At 35.0% G+C, this 11543-nt stretch overlaps 1 protein-coding gene across 1 annotated transcript in view; it reads left to right on the forward strand.

Moving 5' to 3' along the window:
- DNAH5 (dynein axonemal heavy chain 5) overlaps positions 1-11316 on the forward strand; it is a 116359-nt gene extending 105043 nt beyond the window's left edge. The window contains exons 71-79 of the mRNA XM_039714905.1: positions 193-438; positions 1723-1942; positions 2546-2751; positions 3514-3717; positions 4334-4549; positions 5336-5548; positions 6854-7006; positions 8771-9002; positions 10416-11316. Of these exons, the coding sequence (XP_039570839.1) occupies positions 193-438; positions 1723-1942; positions 2546-2751; positions 3514-3717; positions 4334-4549; positions 5336-5548; positions 6854-7006; positions 8771-9002; positions 10416-10567 (1842 nt within the window). The 3' untranslated portion in view covers positions 10568-11316. The remainder of the gene's footprint in view (positions 1-192; positions 439-1722; positions 1943-2545; positions 2752-3513; positions 3718-4333; positions 4550-5335; positions 5549-6853; positions 7007-8770; positions 9003-10415) is intronic.
- The last annotated feature ends 227 nt before the right edge of the window (positions 11317-11543 follow it).

The raw sequence follows: 11543 nt of genomic DNA on the forward strand, positions 1-11543 counted from the left end.
CTATAAGAAATAACACATTCAAAGACAGTGTGATGTGTTGACATATACAAATAAACTTGCTTTGTATTTGTATTTTTGATGGACATTTTTAGCTGCTTTGGTTTTCAGCTAACTTTTTGTTAGTATTTACACTGGAAAGAAAACAGTATAAAATGGTAAGGTCACAAGTTAAATTCACCCCTTTTAATATAGGCAAGAAAATATATCACTGACACCATGGGGGAGAAATACGCAGAGGGAGTCGTCTTGGACTTGGAGAAAACATGGGAAGAGTCAGATCCACGTACTCCCCTCATATGCTTTCTTTCCATGGGCTCTGATCCTACGGACTCCATTATTGCTTTGGGAAAAAGGCTGAAGACAGAAACGTGTTGTGTTTCCATGGGCCAGGGGCAAGGAATCCATGCTCGTAAACTTCTGCAGCAGACAATGGCTCACGTAAGCAAAAAAAATCTGAACTTTTTTCTCTGTGTATTAAACATTTGGAAATAAAAATCCTGCAATGAGATAACGTTGTTTGGTGGGTAGTTAATGCAGATGCAAAACCTTACATTTATTTATATAAGTGTCCTAACCAAGAGAACTGTATTTTCACAGTTCTTCAATTTGCCATAACAAGCTTCTTGATTCTGTGCAGATGTTTTTCATTGAAAATTGAGTGCTTTTCACATAAAATGGAGTTTTAATAGTGGATTGCAGACTGATGAACATAGCTGAATTGATTTCTTAAGGTTTTTTTGTTGTTATATCACCAGTAAATATTCTTCTGTAGGCATTTCAGATTGTATTTTTAGTTTTTTATATTTAGTAATATGGATGTATTTTGTTAACTGAAGAAAATGAATTCCAAATATGCTATTGATAGTTACATAAACTTGAGAAGAACAAGGCAGCATAGCTAGTTATTTCATAGTGCTGTAGTCTGGACTTGTGAGGGAGAGTCTGGTAGCACAGGCATTTTACAGGAAGAGAAATTAAAGAACAAAACTATTTGTATAAGTGAGGTAAGATGTTCCAATTTGACATGCTTTGCAAATCAGGTGATACTACTGCCATGCCTGCTGATGTGAAAACATTGATATTACTCTCCTATGCTATGAGCTTCTTTTTATAACCTGCTTTACTCTGACTTTTACTTCAGATTCTTGTTTGATAACTTCTCATAAGAAATAATAAGATCAAATAAGATAAGAACATAAGATCAAATGAGAATAAACCCATTCAAAAACATGGGAAAACTTTTGTTTAGTTAAGAGAAATGCAGTTACATTCCCTAACTGTATCACAAGCCCTCTTATTGAAGAGATATATGAGATGACTATATGAGAAATATGGTAATTCATATAAGAAAGTTTGACAATTATTGATTGATAGCAATAGATTAATTATGTATGATTATTTGGTTATTTTCTAAGCCTGGAACCCTTGTGAGGAACAAGGTTTAGCAGGTTGCACTATCAAGCTACTCCGGAGCTCCCTTATGTAAGGCAAAATTTATCAGTTTCTATCATGACAAGGTATATTTTAAATGTCTTCAAATGGAAAAGGTAGAGATTATTTGAAAAGACCGGATAAGACAAGTAGGGACCACTTGTTCAGGTGAAAAAAACCAAATACGCTAACAGCATCTTCAGAAGAAGCAGCCCACAGCTTAGCTCCCCTCAAGGAGTGATTTCAGTTTTTGAGCAATGTTGATAACTTATAAATTTCTATTGTTTCTAGGGAGGTTGGGCACTTCTGCAAAACTGCCACCTTGGACTTGACTTTGTAGATGAGTTAATGGACACTGTAATAGAGACAGAGAATGTTCATGAAAGCTTTAGACTGTGGATGACAACTGACATTCACAAACAATTCCCCATCACCCTTCTTCAAATGTCGATTAAGTTTACCAATGAACCACCACAAGGGCTCAGAGCTGGACTAAGGAGAACATACAGTGGTGAGTGCTAGAATGGTAATGATTTACAATTAAATTTTGGACTGTGATGCTATTGTGTGGTCATGTTAAACTGGTAGTAAGTGTAAGCTGGTATGAGGAACTGTTCACAATGTTGCCATGACATATCTTAGTTTTTGTTATGAAAATTAAGAAGATGACTTGCTGACGTTCTGTTGTCAGAATTGGATAGCAAAACAGGGATTGCCTTTTCTCTCCTGTTGGCTTCTAGTATCTCAGTTCAAAGTGTTTGAATTTTTAATATTGTGGTTTTTGGCAGAAAAATGGCATGGTTGGCTATCAAGTGCTCTTTACACTACATAAAATAAAGGACAAAGATTCAGCACAGAAAGCAACTTGATGTGAATTCAGCTATTAGTAAATTGTGGTTTTTTCCCCCCTGAAGTTTACTCTTTTAATTTGAGCAGTTTAATAGCTTGTTATAAATTGTCTTCAGCACAGAACACTTTGTGGGACAATAATTTGCCCTTGGGAGAGGCAAAAAGCCAAGTGAATATCTCTGGAGTGTTATTTTAGTACTGATTTGAAATAGTTTTGAAAAAGACGATTACAGTGATTCTCATAAAGCCCATTTGCAATCAATAGGTGTCAGCCAGGATTTATTAGATGCCAGTAAAATGGTGCAATGGAAACCACTGTTGTATGCTGTAGCCTTTCTGCACTCCACCGTTCAGGAAAGACGCAAGTTTGGGTCTCTGGGTTGGAATATTCCCTATGAGTTTAACCAAGCTGATTTCAATGCTACGGTGCAGTTTGTTCAAAACCACTTGAATCGCATGGATACCAAGAAGGTAATTAATGATTTTGTGGGAAAGATGGATTAAGATGATGGATCTTTCTACTAGTGGAATCTATGTAAATGCTTCCTAATAACTGAACTGCAGGAGTGATTTTAAGGTGTTTTTTTCCCACAAATATTCAATATTTCGAGTATATCTGCATCTACAGCAGCAGACTTAGACTTCTAATCCAGTGCATGTTTAATTTCTGTATTAACCTCTACGTTAAAAAATGCCTTCCCAGCCATCTCAGAAATATAAACCTTAGAAGGTCTAAACTTAGAAGTATAGACCTTTTCAGTTCTAATTAAGTCAATTACTTAAAAAGAGGTATTTCAAATACTCTTTTGTTTAAATCTATTTTGAGTAAAAATAAGATTTGGCCCCCCCACCTAACTTTGTAGCATGAAGAAATCAAAAATTGTTTTAAATGATTATACAAGAATGTCTTCTGCGTTTCTCACTTTCAGTTGTCATACAGAGAGGTCTGTGGCAGAGCAACTTGCAGGTGGCATTTCAAGTGAAAGGAGAATTCAAATATATCTGTTTCCTGCTTGCTATCTTCAAGATGCTCTTGAATTTGTCAGTGAATTCTGTTTTGAGAAATCCTTGCAAGTATTCAGGGAAGGCAAGACTATAATGAAAAAAAGAGTAATAGGAAAGTAACTTTCTTTCAAATGGGACAGACATGGTACATGAGCTGTTTTTATTAAGGCAGGTCTAAGTAAATAAGAAGGGGATTAGCTGAAGTCAGTGCTTTCTGCTTGGTTTTAGGGGATCTCCTGGAATACTGTATGTTACATGATAGGTGAGATCCAGTATGGTGGTCGTGTGACAGATGACTTTGACAAGAGACTCATGAACACGTTTGTAAAGATTTGGTTCAGTGAAAACACATTCAGCCAGGAATTCAGCTTCTACAAAGGATACAGCATACCCAAATGTACTATGGTGGAACAGTACCTTCAGTACATACAGGTTGGTAAATGAAAGCTAATCACTTGCTTCTCATAAGTTCCTGATTCCCTATAATTTTTCTCTTTTTTTCTGAGTACCTGTATTTTGTCTTTCATTCACAGGTTTTTAAACTGATTTCTAGAAATATGCATATCTATTACTAACAACTGATTATTGTTATCAATGTTATGATCTTCGTGGCAGTAATATATATTTTCTTTTTCATGCGTTTTGCTTGTGGGACATACCTAAAGTCACAAAGTTATTTAAGAGGGCAAAGAACAGAGTCCAGACATTGGGTACAACCTCTTTGAAATAAAAGGTCTAGATATATGAGAATAAAAGTATATTATTTAAATAGCATATAGTTGTTAAAACACAATTTTTTGGTATGATTTGAGCTGTGGCCTGACAAATAGACCACAGCAAGTTATTTGGCTTAAGACTATTTGAAGAAGTCTAGCTTGTTACTTAACAGTAATCAAAGCAGTTTTCTTCCTGTTTTTTATTTGGTTTTGTTGTGTGTTGAGTTTTATGTTTTTGGTTTGTTTTTTTTTTGGGGGGGGGATTTTTTTATTTTTTAAAATGATTTATTTCTAAATCTGCAGTTGTACTCCTTTTATATTTTACTATGTAGAGCCTTCCTGCTTATGATACACCAGAGGTGTTTGGTTTGCACCCTAATGCGGATATCACCCACCAAAGTAAAGTTTCCAGAGATGTGTTGGACACCATCCTCAGTATTCAGCCTAAAGATAGCTCTGGTGGAGGAGGTGAAACTCGAGAGGCAGTTGTAGCCAGGCTGGCTGATGATATGCTGGAAAAACTTCCTGCTGATTATGTACCATTTGAAGTGAGTTAATGAAATTCTGGCAAAAACTTGCCTTTTATGGATTAAAGAAAACCAAACAAAAGTAAAAAACTTTTCTAAAAACATGTTTGAATTAATTCATACAGGCAATACCTTGTATTTTAAAGAAGTGTGGCCAAGCTATTAATATTCATAATGAAGTAGCTAAATGTGTGCTGAAGTGCTTTTGTAACAACTTTTTCAGAAATATTAAACCCATTAATGCTTAAGTTGTCATTTGCACTATGGCGGAGGTAGGATCATCAACTTTTGACTGAGGTTGTTGACACTATAAAATTTCTATTTATGTTCATGCAGCTGTTTATTTGTTAATTTTACACTTTTGATTAAACATGTATCAGTGAATTTGGTTAGAATACAAGACTGCCTGGTATTGTGATAGCTCCCAGGCATTGCTGCTATGTTGCAAAGTAGCTGGAGCAATTACTCTTGATTGGTTTGTTCAAAAAGAAACTTGGAACTGCTTGTTGGAGCTAAAGCTGAATTCTTTGAACTAAGGTAAACAGCCTACAAGCTCTTTAAGTGGCATTAGCTTGAAGCCTAAATCATTACTTGGACTGAAAACATTGCCAGTCTCAGCATTACAGATTTCTCTTGGAACAAATCCTGTGTTTTTCTCTTGTAGATAATTCAAGGGAGGTGCCAAACTGTTCATTTAAGCTCATAAATTATGTTATGTCCCAAAGATCATATTGGGGCCTAACACTGACATAAAGCCAATTTTGTTTTTTCACTTCTATTGAAGGATCTTTGGTTTTCTACCAACAGGTAAAAGAAAAACTAAAGAACATGGGACCTTTTCAACCTATGCACATATTTTTGCGACAGGAGATTGAACAAATGCAGAGAGTGATTTCATTAGTGAGAAGCACTCTGACTGATCTAAAACTTGCTATTGACGGGACAATAGTTATGAGTGAAAATCTGAGGGATGCTTTAGACTGCATGTATGATGGAAGGATTCCTGCTAGCTGGAAAAAGGTAGATGTACATCACTTGTTCTGGAAAGAAATAAAAAATCTGTTTCTGAAGATTAGATTAAACTGCTAGACTTAGAGTAAACATTTTTTTTTTCAGACTATGTTTCAGATGTGTTAACTAGAGCTGTGCAACTCCTGGAATAGATTTTGTGCTAAAATGAACATACTCAAAACAAGCCTTCTTTCATTTATAAAAATTGAAATGAATGTGAAGGATGCAGATATGTGCCATTTTAATAACCCATTGTGTATTGTCAGTATAAAAACCTAGAGAGAGGAGAAAAATCTAAGATGTGATGATGGATTTTAAAAATTTGTGACTTATTACCCACATTTGTGACTAAGATGGTGTTATTTATTGGACATATATAATTATTATCCTTTTCTGGGTTAGTTAGAGGTGGTCTGTCCATCTTGGTCAAAATCAGTGCACTTTGAGTTTGAGTAATAGTCACATAATTACAGAATAGTAGATGCTGGAAAGGACCTATGGAGACAGTGTAGTTTAATCACACTTTCTAAAGCAGGGTCAGTTAAATCAGGTTTTCCAGGAGTCTCCAGAGTCAGAGAGGTGCAACGCATTCCACTGTTTGATCACCTTCAAAAACCAACCAATTAACCAACAACCAGCCAAACAAACGAAAAACTCCTTGAGTTGAAACAGAATGTCTGATGTTTCATCTTGTTCCCATTGCCTTCTCTCCAATTGCTGAAAAGGATCAGGCTCCATCTTCTGTCCTCCACATGAGATATATTAAGCCTCCTTTAAGCCTTCTCTTCTCCAAGCTAAACAATCCCAGCTCTCAACCTCTCCCCATAGAAATTGTTTTCAGGGATAATTAGACCTGTTAATGGCAACTGATAGAAAGAAAAATGGGGTTTTTTTGGAAAGAAAAAGGTTTTTTTTAGTCCAAGTTCAGTTTTCCTTAGGTTTTATTCAGAAGAATAAAAATGCAGAACAGTCTTACAGAAATCACATTGTCTTGATATATGGACCTTGGAATTATAAAGACAGGTATACAATTTTTATTTTCAGCTTATACAGCTGTCTAACCTTGCAAAAATGTCATAAAATGGACAATTCCACAGACAGCATTAAACATGTAAATGTAGACATGAATTTGAACAAAGAAAGAAATTCCTTCAGGTTTCAGTGGGATGCAAAGTTTAAGCATCAGATTAAAGTTAAGACATGATAGAGGATCTTCAAATATGCTTTGCTAATATTATATTGTTTATTACCATGGAAGGATGTAGCTTTTCATGACAGCAGTATGGTATTTTAAAACATATTTACCGTTTTTAGGCATCTTGGCCTTCCAGTACACTTGGTTTCTGGTTTACTGAGCTTCTAGAAAGAAACCACCAGTTTTACAAGTGGATTTTTGAAAGTCGACCAAACTGTTTCTGGATGACAGGGTTTTTTAATCCTCAAGGATTTTTAACTGCAGTGAGACAGGTAAACTATGTTTGAAGTATTATTCTACTTATTTTTTCTCATGCTTTTAAAAATAAAATGTATTGTCTGATGAAGGATGAGTTTATACACATGGGAGGATATGTGACTGTCTAACATTTCCTGAGTGAACTGCTCTTCCTTCACACATACTTTTCCAGTATAACAACCACTAATGTGTTAAATTATGTTTCCTATGTTGACCAAGGCCCAGATAAATTGAGACTACCTCACAACATTATTAAGGTCGACTAGAAAAATATTTAGTCTCATGTTTGCATTGAGATATCTCCGAGAATGGCCATTAAGCCCATGAATTTGCCTTTCCCCCCCCTCTCTTTTGTTCTGTATTCAGTACTTACCTGTCTGGAGACTGGGCTGAAAAGCTATTCAGAATTAGTCTTACATTTTACTGCTGCTGTTCAGTAGCTGATTAAGTCTTTCTTCGGGAAGTGGGAAAGACTTTCCTTTATTAATGCAATAGAAGTATGATATGTGATGTGTTTGGTAATGTATATATGTATGTCGATTTGGCGATTGTGTTGTCTACTCAGCAACTTTGTTACTTAAATGGAAGCAATAAATGCCTGTGTTGGTCATGTTGGTCAGCATAAAGGGACATACTGGATACAGTAAGCATCTGGAATGTGTAAAATTAAAAAAGAATACTCGGGTGAAAATAAAATGGGACCTCAGGAAAAAAAAAGCCCAAACTTTTGGAGAAGAGAATGATGATTTGTGGAGTAGGAAAAATATCCCCTCTTACTCAGGTCTGGGTAGTGTAATCTAAAATTTCAAGCATATAGCCTTGGAATTATGTAACAAAATATTTCTTTTGAGTGAACAGTTCTAAAATAGGACTATCCTTTGCATCCAAGCTTGTGGAGAAGGCTTTATAGCAGGATCGAAACTAGTCAGAAACTACAGAATTTCATGGTTCAGTAAAAAGGTACAGTGAATATGTAACAACCTAATATCCCAAGTAAATACCGAAGTGAGTTTCTGAGCTTTGATGTGCGGTAAAATAAAAAGAAATGGAAAACAGGAAGAGCCAGTATGATGACTGAGATATAAATCTTGAGTACTTTTAGATCATTCGTGTAACGGCAATATGGGGCAAATATTTACTCCAATGACTTCAAAGAACGATTTTTGAAGCCATTGGAAGACCAGGATAAAACTTGAGTTTGCCATAACTTATTTGCATGGCATAGTAAATAACTGGGCTACTGAGAGTTGAGTGTTGTCCAGTGCATTAACTAACAGGTTTTTTTGAAGTCTCTTTACATAGCTTTATAGCTGAGCTGAGTGACTCATTAAAAATACAGTTACTGAAGAGTAGAGGTGCAGAAAAGGAAGGTAACCCCAAAAAATATGTTTCACTTACCACATGCAGGTAATGTTTTCTCATCTCATCAAATATGTGAAACTTTTGTGTTCACAAGAGCTGGCTACCATTGACATTCAGTGGTTGTGTTATTTGGTATGGTCTTCATGTAAAATATATAAATATTTTATATAATAGAAAGAAATTAAAATCAAATATAGTGGAAAAAGTACTGAAAGCTTTCTTGGAGTGCCATGCCATAACTCACTTAGAGAAAAGTCAGACTTCTGTGAACACTGATATTGTAAAGGATTGGTGTTTTTTTTATACTAAAGAGGATATTTTATGACCATACAAATTTATTTCTAATAACTGCTGGGAAAAAACGTTCTGTGCTCATGTGAAAATGTAACCACCTAACTTTTGTCTGGTTCGGGCAGGAAATAACAAGAGCTAACAAAGGATGGGCTCTTGACAGTGTAGTGCTGTGCAATGAAGTCACTAAATGGATGAAGGATGATATCACAAGCCCTCCTTCAGAAGGTGTCTACGTGTATGGGCTGTATTTAGAAGGAGCTGGCTGGGACAGAAGAAACATGAGACTGACAGAATCTAAGCCCAAGGTGCTCTTCGAGTTGATGCCGGTTATAAGGATATATGCAGAGAATAACAGTAAGTGACAGTATTGTAAAGGATGTTATTTCCATTTAATTCAACATAACATTTTATTTAACTGTATTGAAATCTTTGCGGCTTGCAGGGATTTCATGAGGCTGCTGCTAATCATTATATACATAACAAATCTCTTTCAATGGGGAAAGCTCTCCAGTCTTCCACTGAAAATTTGTTTTCAGACTTGCTTCATAATTGATAATAGGCACTTTTACTAATATTTAGATAGGTTTCTACACATTGTCTTAATGGTGTTAAGAACTTTGTAACAGGTAAGCTGTACATATTGACAATATATGTCTCACACTTAAAATGCCATTTTTCTTACATGTAAATTCCATGATCTCTGTACCCTCCATAACCTAAATCTAAATAATCTCTTTCACTCATGCCAAAAATGAATGTAATTTTATATATATATATATATATGTATGTATAGATGTATGTATACCACATACAATATACTCATGGATTATATATACACACCCACGTATATATACATATACAGGTATGTATTGTGTTTATAGATAATATGTTTATATATATTCACATATATATATTCACACACACACACACACATATATATAATGTGTATATTTATAATAAAAACCTTTTTTTTCCTCCTGAACAAGTCTGATTTTGAGCTCATGGAAGTAAGCAAGAGATGGAGTGAGGTGGTGGGAGATATTTTGTCTTTGAGGCAGTAAAGAAATATAGGAATGGAAAGGAAACTTATGTGGCTTAAGGACAGTGCTGTGAAAATGTGTAATTTGTCTTAATGTGATGGGTTTTTACATAGAGAATAGGACATGCTGTTGAATAGATATGTAAAACAGAATAGAATAATCCACTGCAGAACATAAAATTGGAAAACTTTGTTGAAAAGCATTCCACCTCTAAAAGCAAATCTTGCTAACATGCTATTTTGCATAGCTAATATTTTGTAAAAGGCATGACCAGCAGCCAAGATATTAAATAATGAATACTGAAGTACTGAGCATGACTAGACTACTGTTCTAATTCTACAGTGAAGTAGTTGATGAGTTGTACTCTCAAATATGGAATGCATTTCAAACCGAAATGTTGAAAGTAGGGAAATTTTATTTTGGCATAATACATGGATAAGAAGTAATGTTCAGTGGGCACGTTGAACTTATGTTCTAATGTTCAGTAAGAACATTAATTACTCTAGAGTGTCCATTTACATGTATTGGTTTGCATCAGTTCCTAGGTGCTCGTGTTAAACCTACAGAAATTTCAAACCATGTATGTCCTTCAGCTGGCAGTAGCAAATAGAGAGCAGTGTACTGTTGAACTTGGATTCAGTTTTCCATTTGCCTTATGATCATTCCTTTAGAGCCTCATTTTTCCAACTTAGTTTAATTGCTCTTTATGTTGCTTCTGTCTTTTCAGCTGCAAAAGATCCACGTCTGTATTCATGTCCTGTCTACAAAAAGAGCAGTCGAACAGATCTTAATTACATTGCTGCTATGGATCTTAAAACCCGTCAGCCTCCAGAGCACTGGGTACTCCGAGGAGTAGCACTTCTGTGTGATGTCAAGTAATGCTAAAAAAAAAAAAAAGGTTTCCAGGAGTTCTTTTCTGATTTTAAATGCAAATATTATTATGTAGTTAGATACACAGTGGAAAACTTCTGAAAATATTGTTTCTAAATCATAGATTCCATTATGGTGTTTTTATAGAATTATTCTCAATAAACCTATACAATAGGCTTATAAATGCTACATCTTATAGTGACATTAACTTTGGTCTTTGACAAATATTTACCGTTCCTATTACTTAACACTTATCACTGTGCATAAGCACTCCTCCTGTGTGCTTAATTTTACCTTGAATAAAAATTTATTGATTTGAACATTGTTACTTTTTGGTAGTAAATATTCTTGTATCAGGACTTACCTTCAAGAGGCTAAATGCAAAGCTGGTGGTTTTGGTTTGTTTTTTTTTTCCTTTGTGTGTATCTATGGAAAACTAAGCCTTATTGCTCATTCATATTAGTTAAAATTCCTCCGGATTATGTTCCAAGATGTATTTCCTAGTTGCTTGCTGTCTAAATAAAGAAGGTAGGCTGGAAAAAGATCACACTTTTTTCACTACTTGGACAACAAATTCATTGTGTTGCATAGGAAAACAAGCATCTGACAGCTGCCAAAATTTCTTACTGTCTGGTTCAGGACTTATAAATATATAATGGATCAGAAGCAATACATAAGAATGAATAACACACTTTTTTTTGTGCCACTATACCAGAGTTGAGTCTCTTATCATCAGTGTTATTAGTAGATGGAGCCCTTCCCCTTCCCTCCCTTTTGTGTTCTTCCTTTTTTTTTTTTTTAAATGTCTCCCTTGTTTTGCTTGTGTGCTGCAGCTTTTTTGGTGTCTCGCATAGAAAACATTTCATGGAGGAATTAATCTTAAAAGAGCAATATTAGCAATATTAGCAGCTCCATTTAATTGGACACTATGGGCCTCACACTTCAAGCACACTTATTTAATCATCAAAAAACCCAGTATATTTTT

Source organism: Passer montanus, unplaced genomic scaffold (assembly GCF_014805655.1).
Source record: "Passer montanus isolate IOZ18808 unplaced genomic scaffold, ASM1480565v1 scaffold31, whole genome shotgun sequence".
NCBI classification, from domain to species: Eukaryota; Metazoa; Chordata; class Aves; order Passeriformes; family Passeridae; genus Passer; species Passer montanus.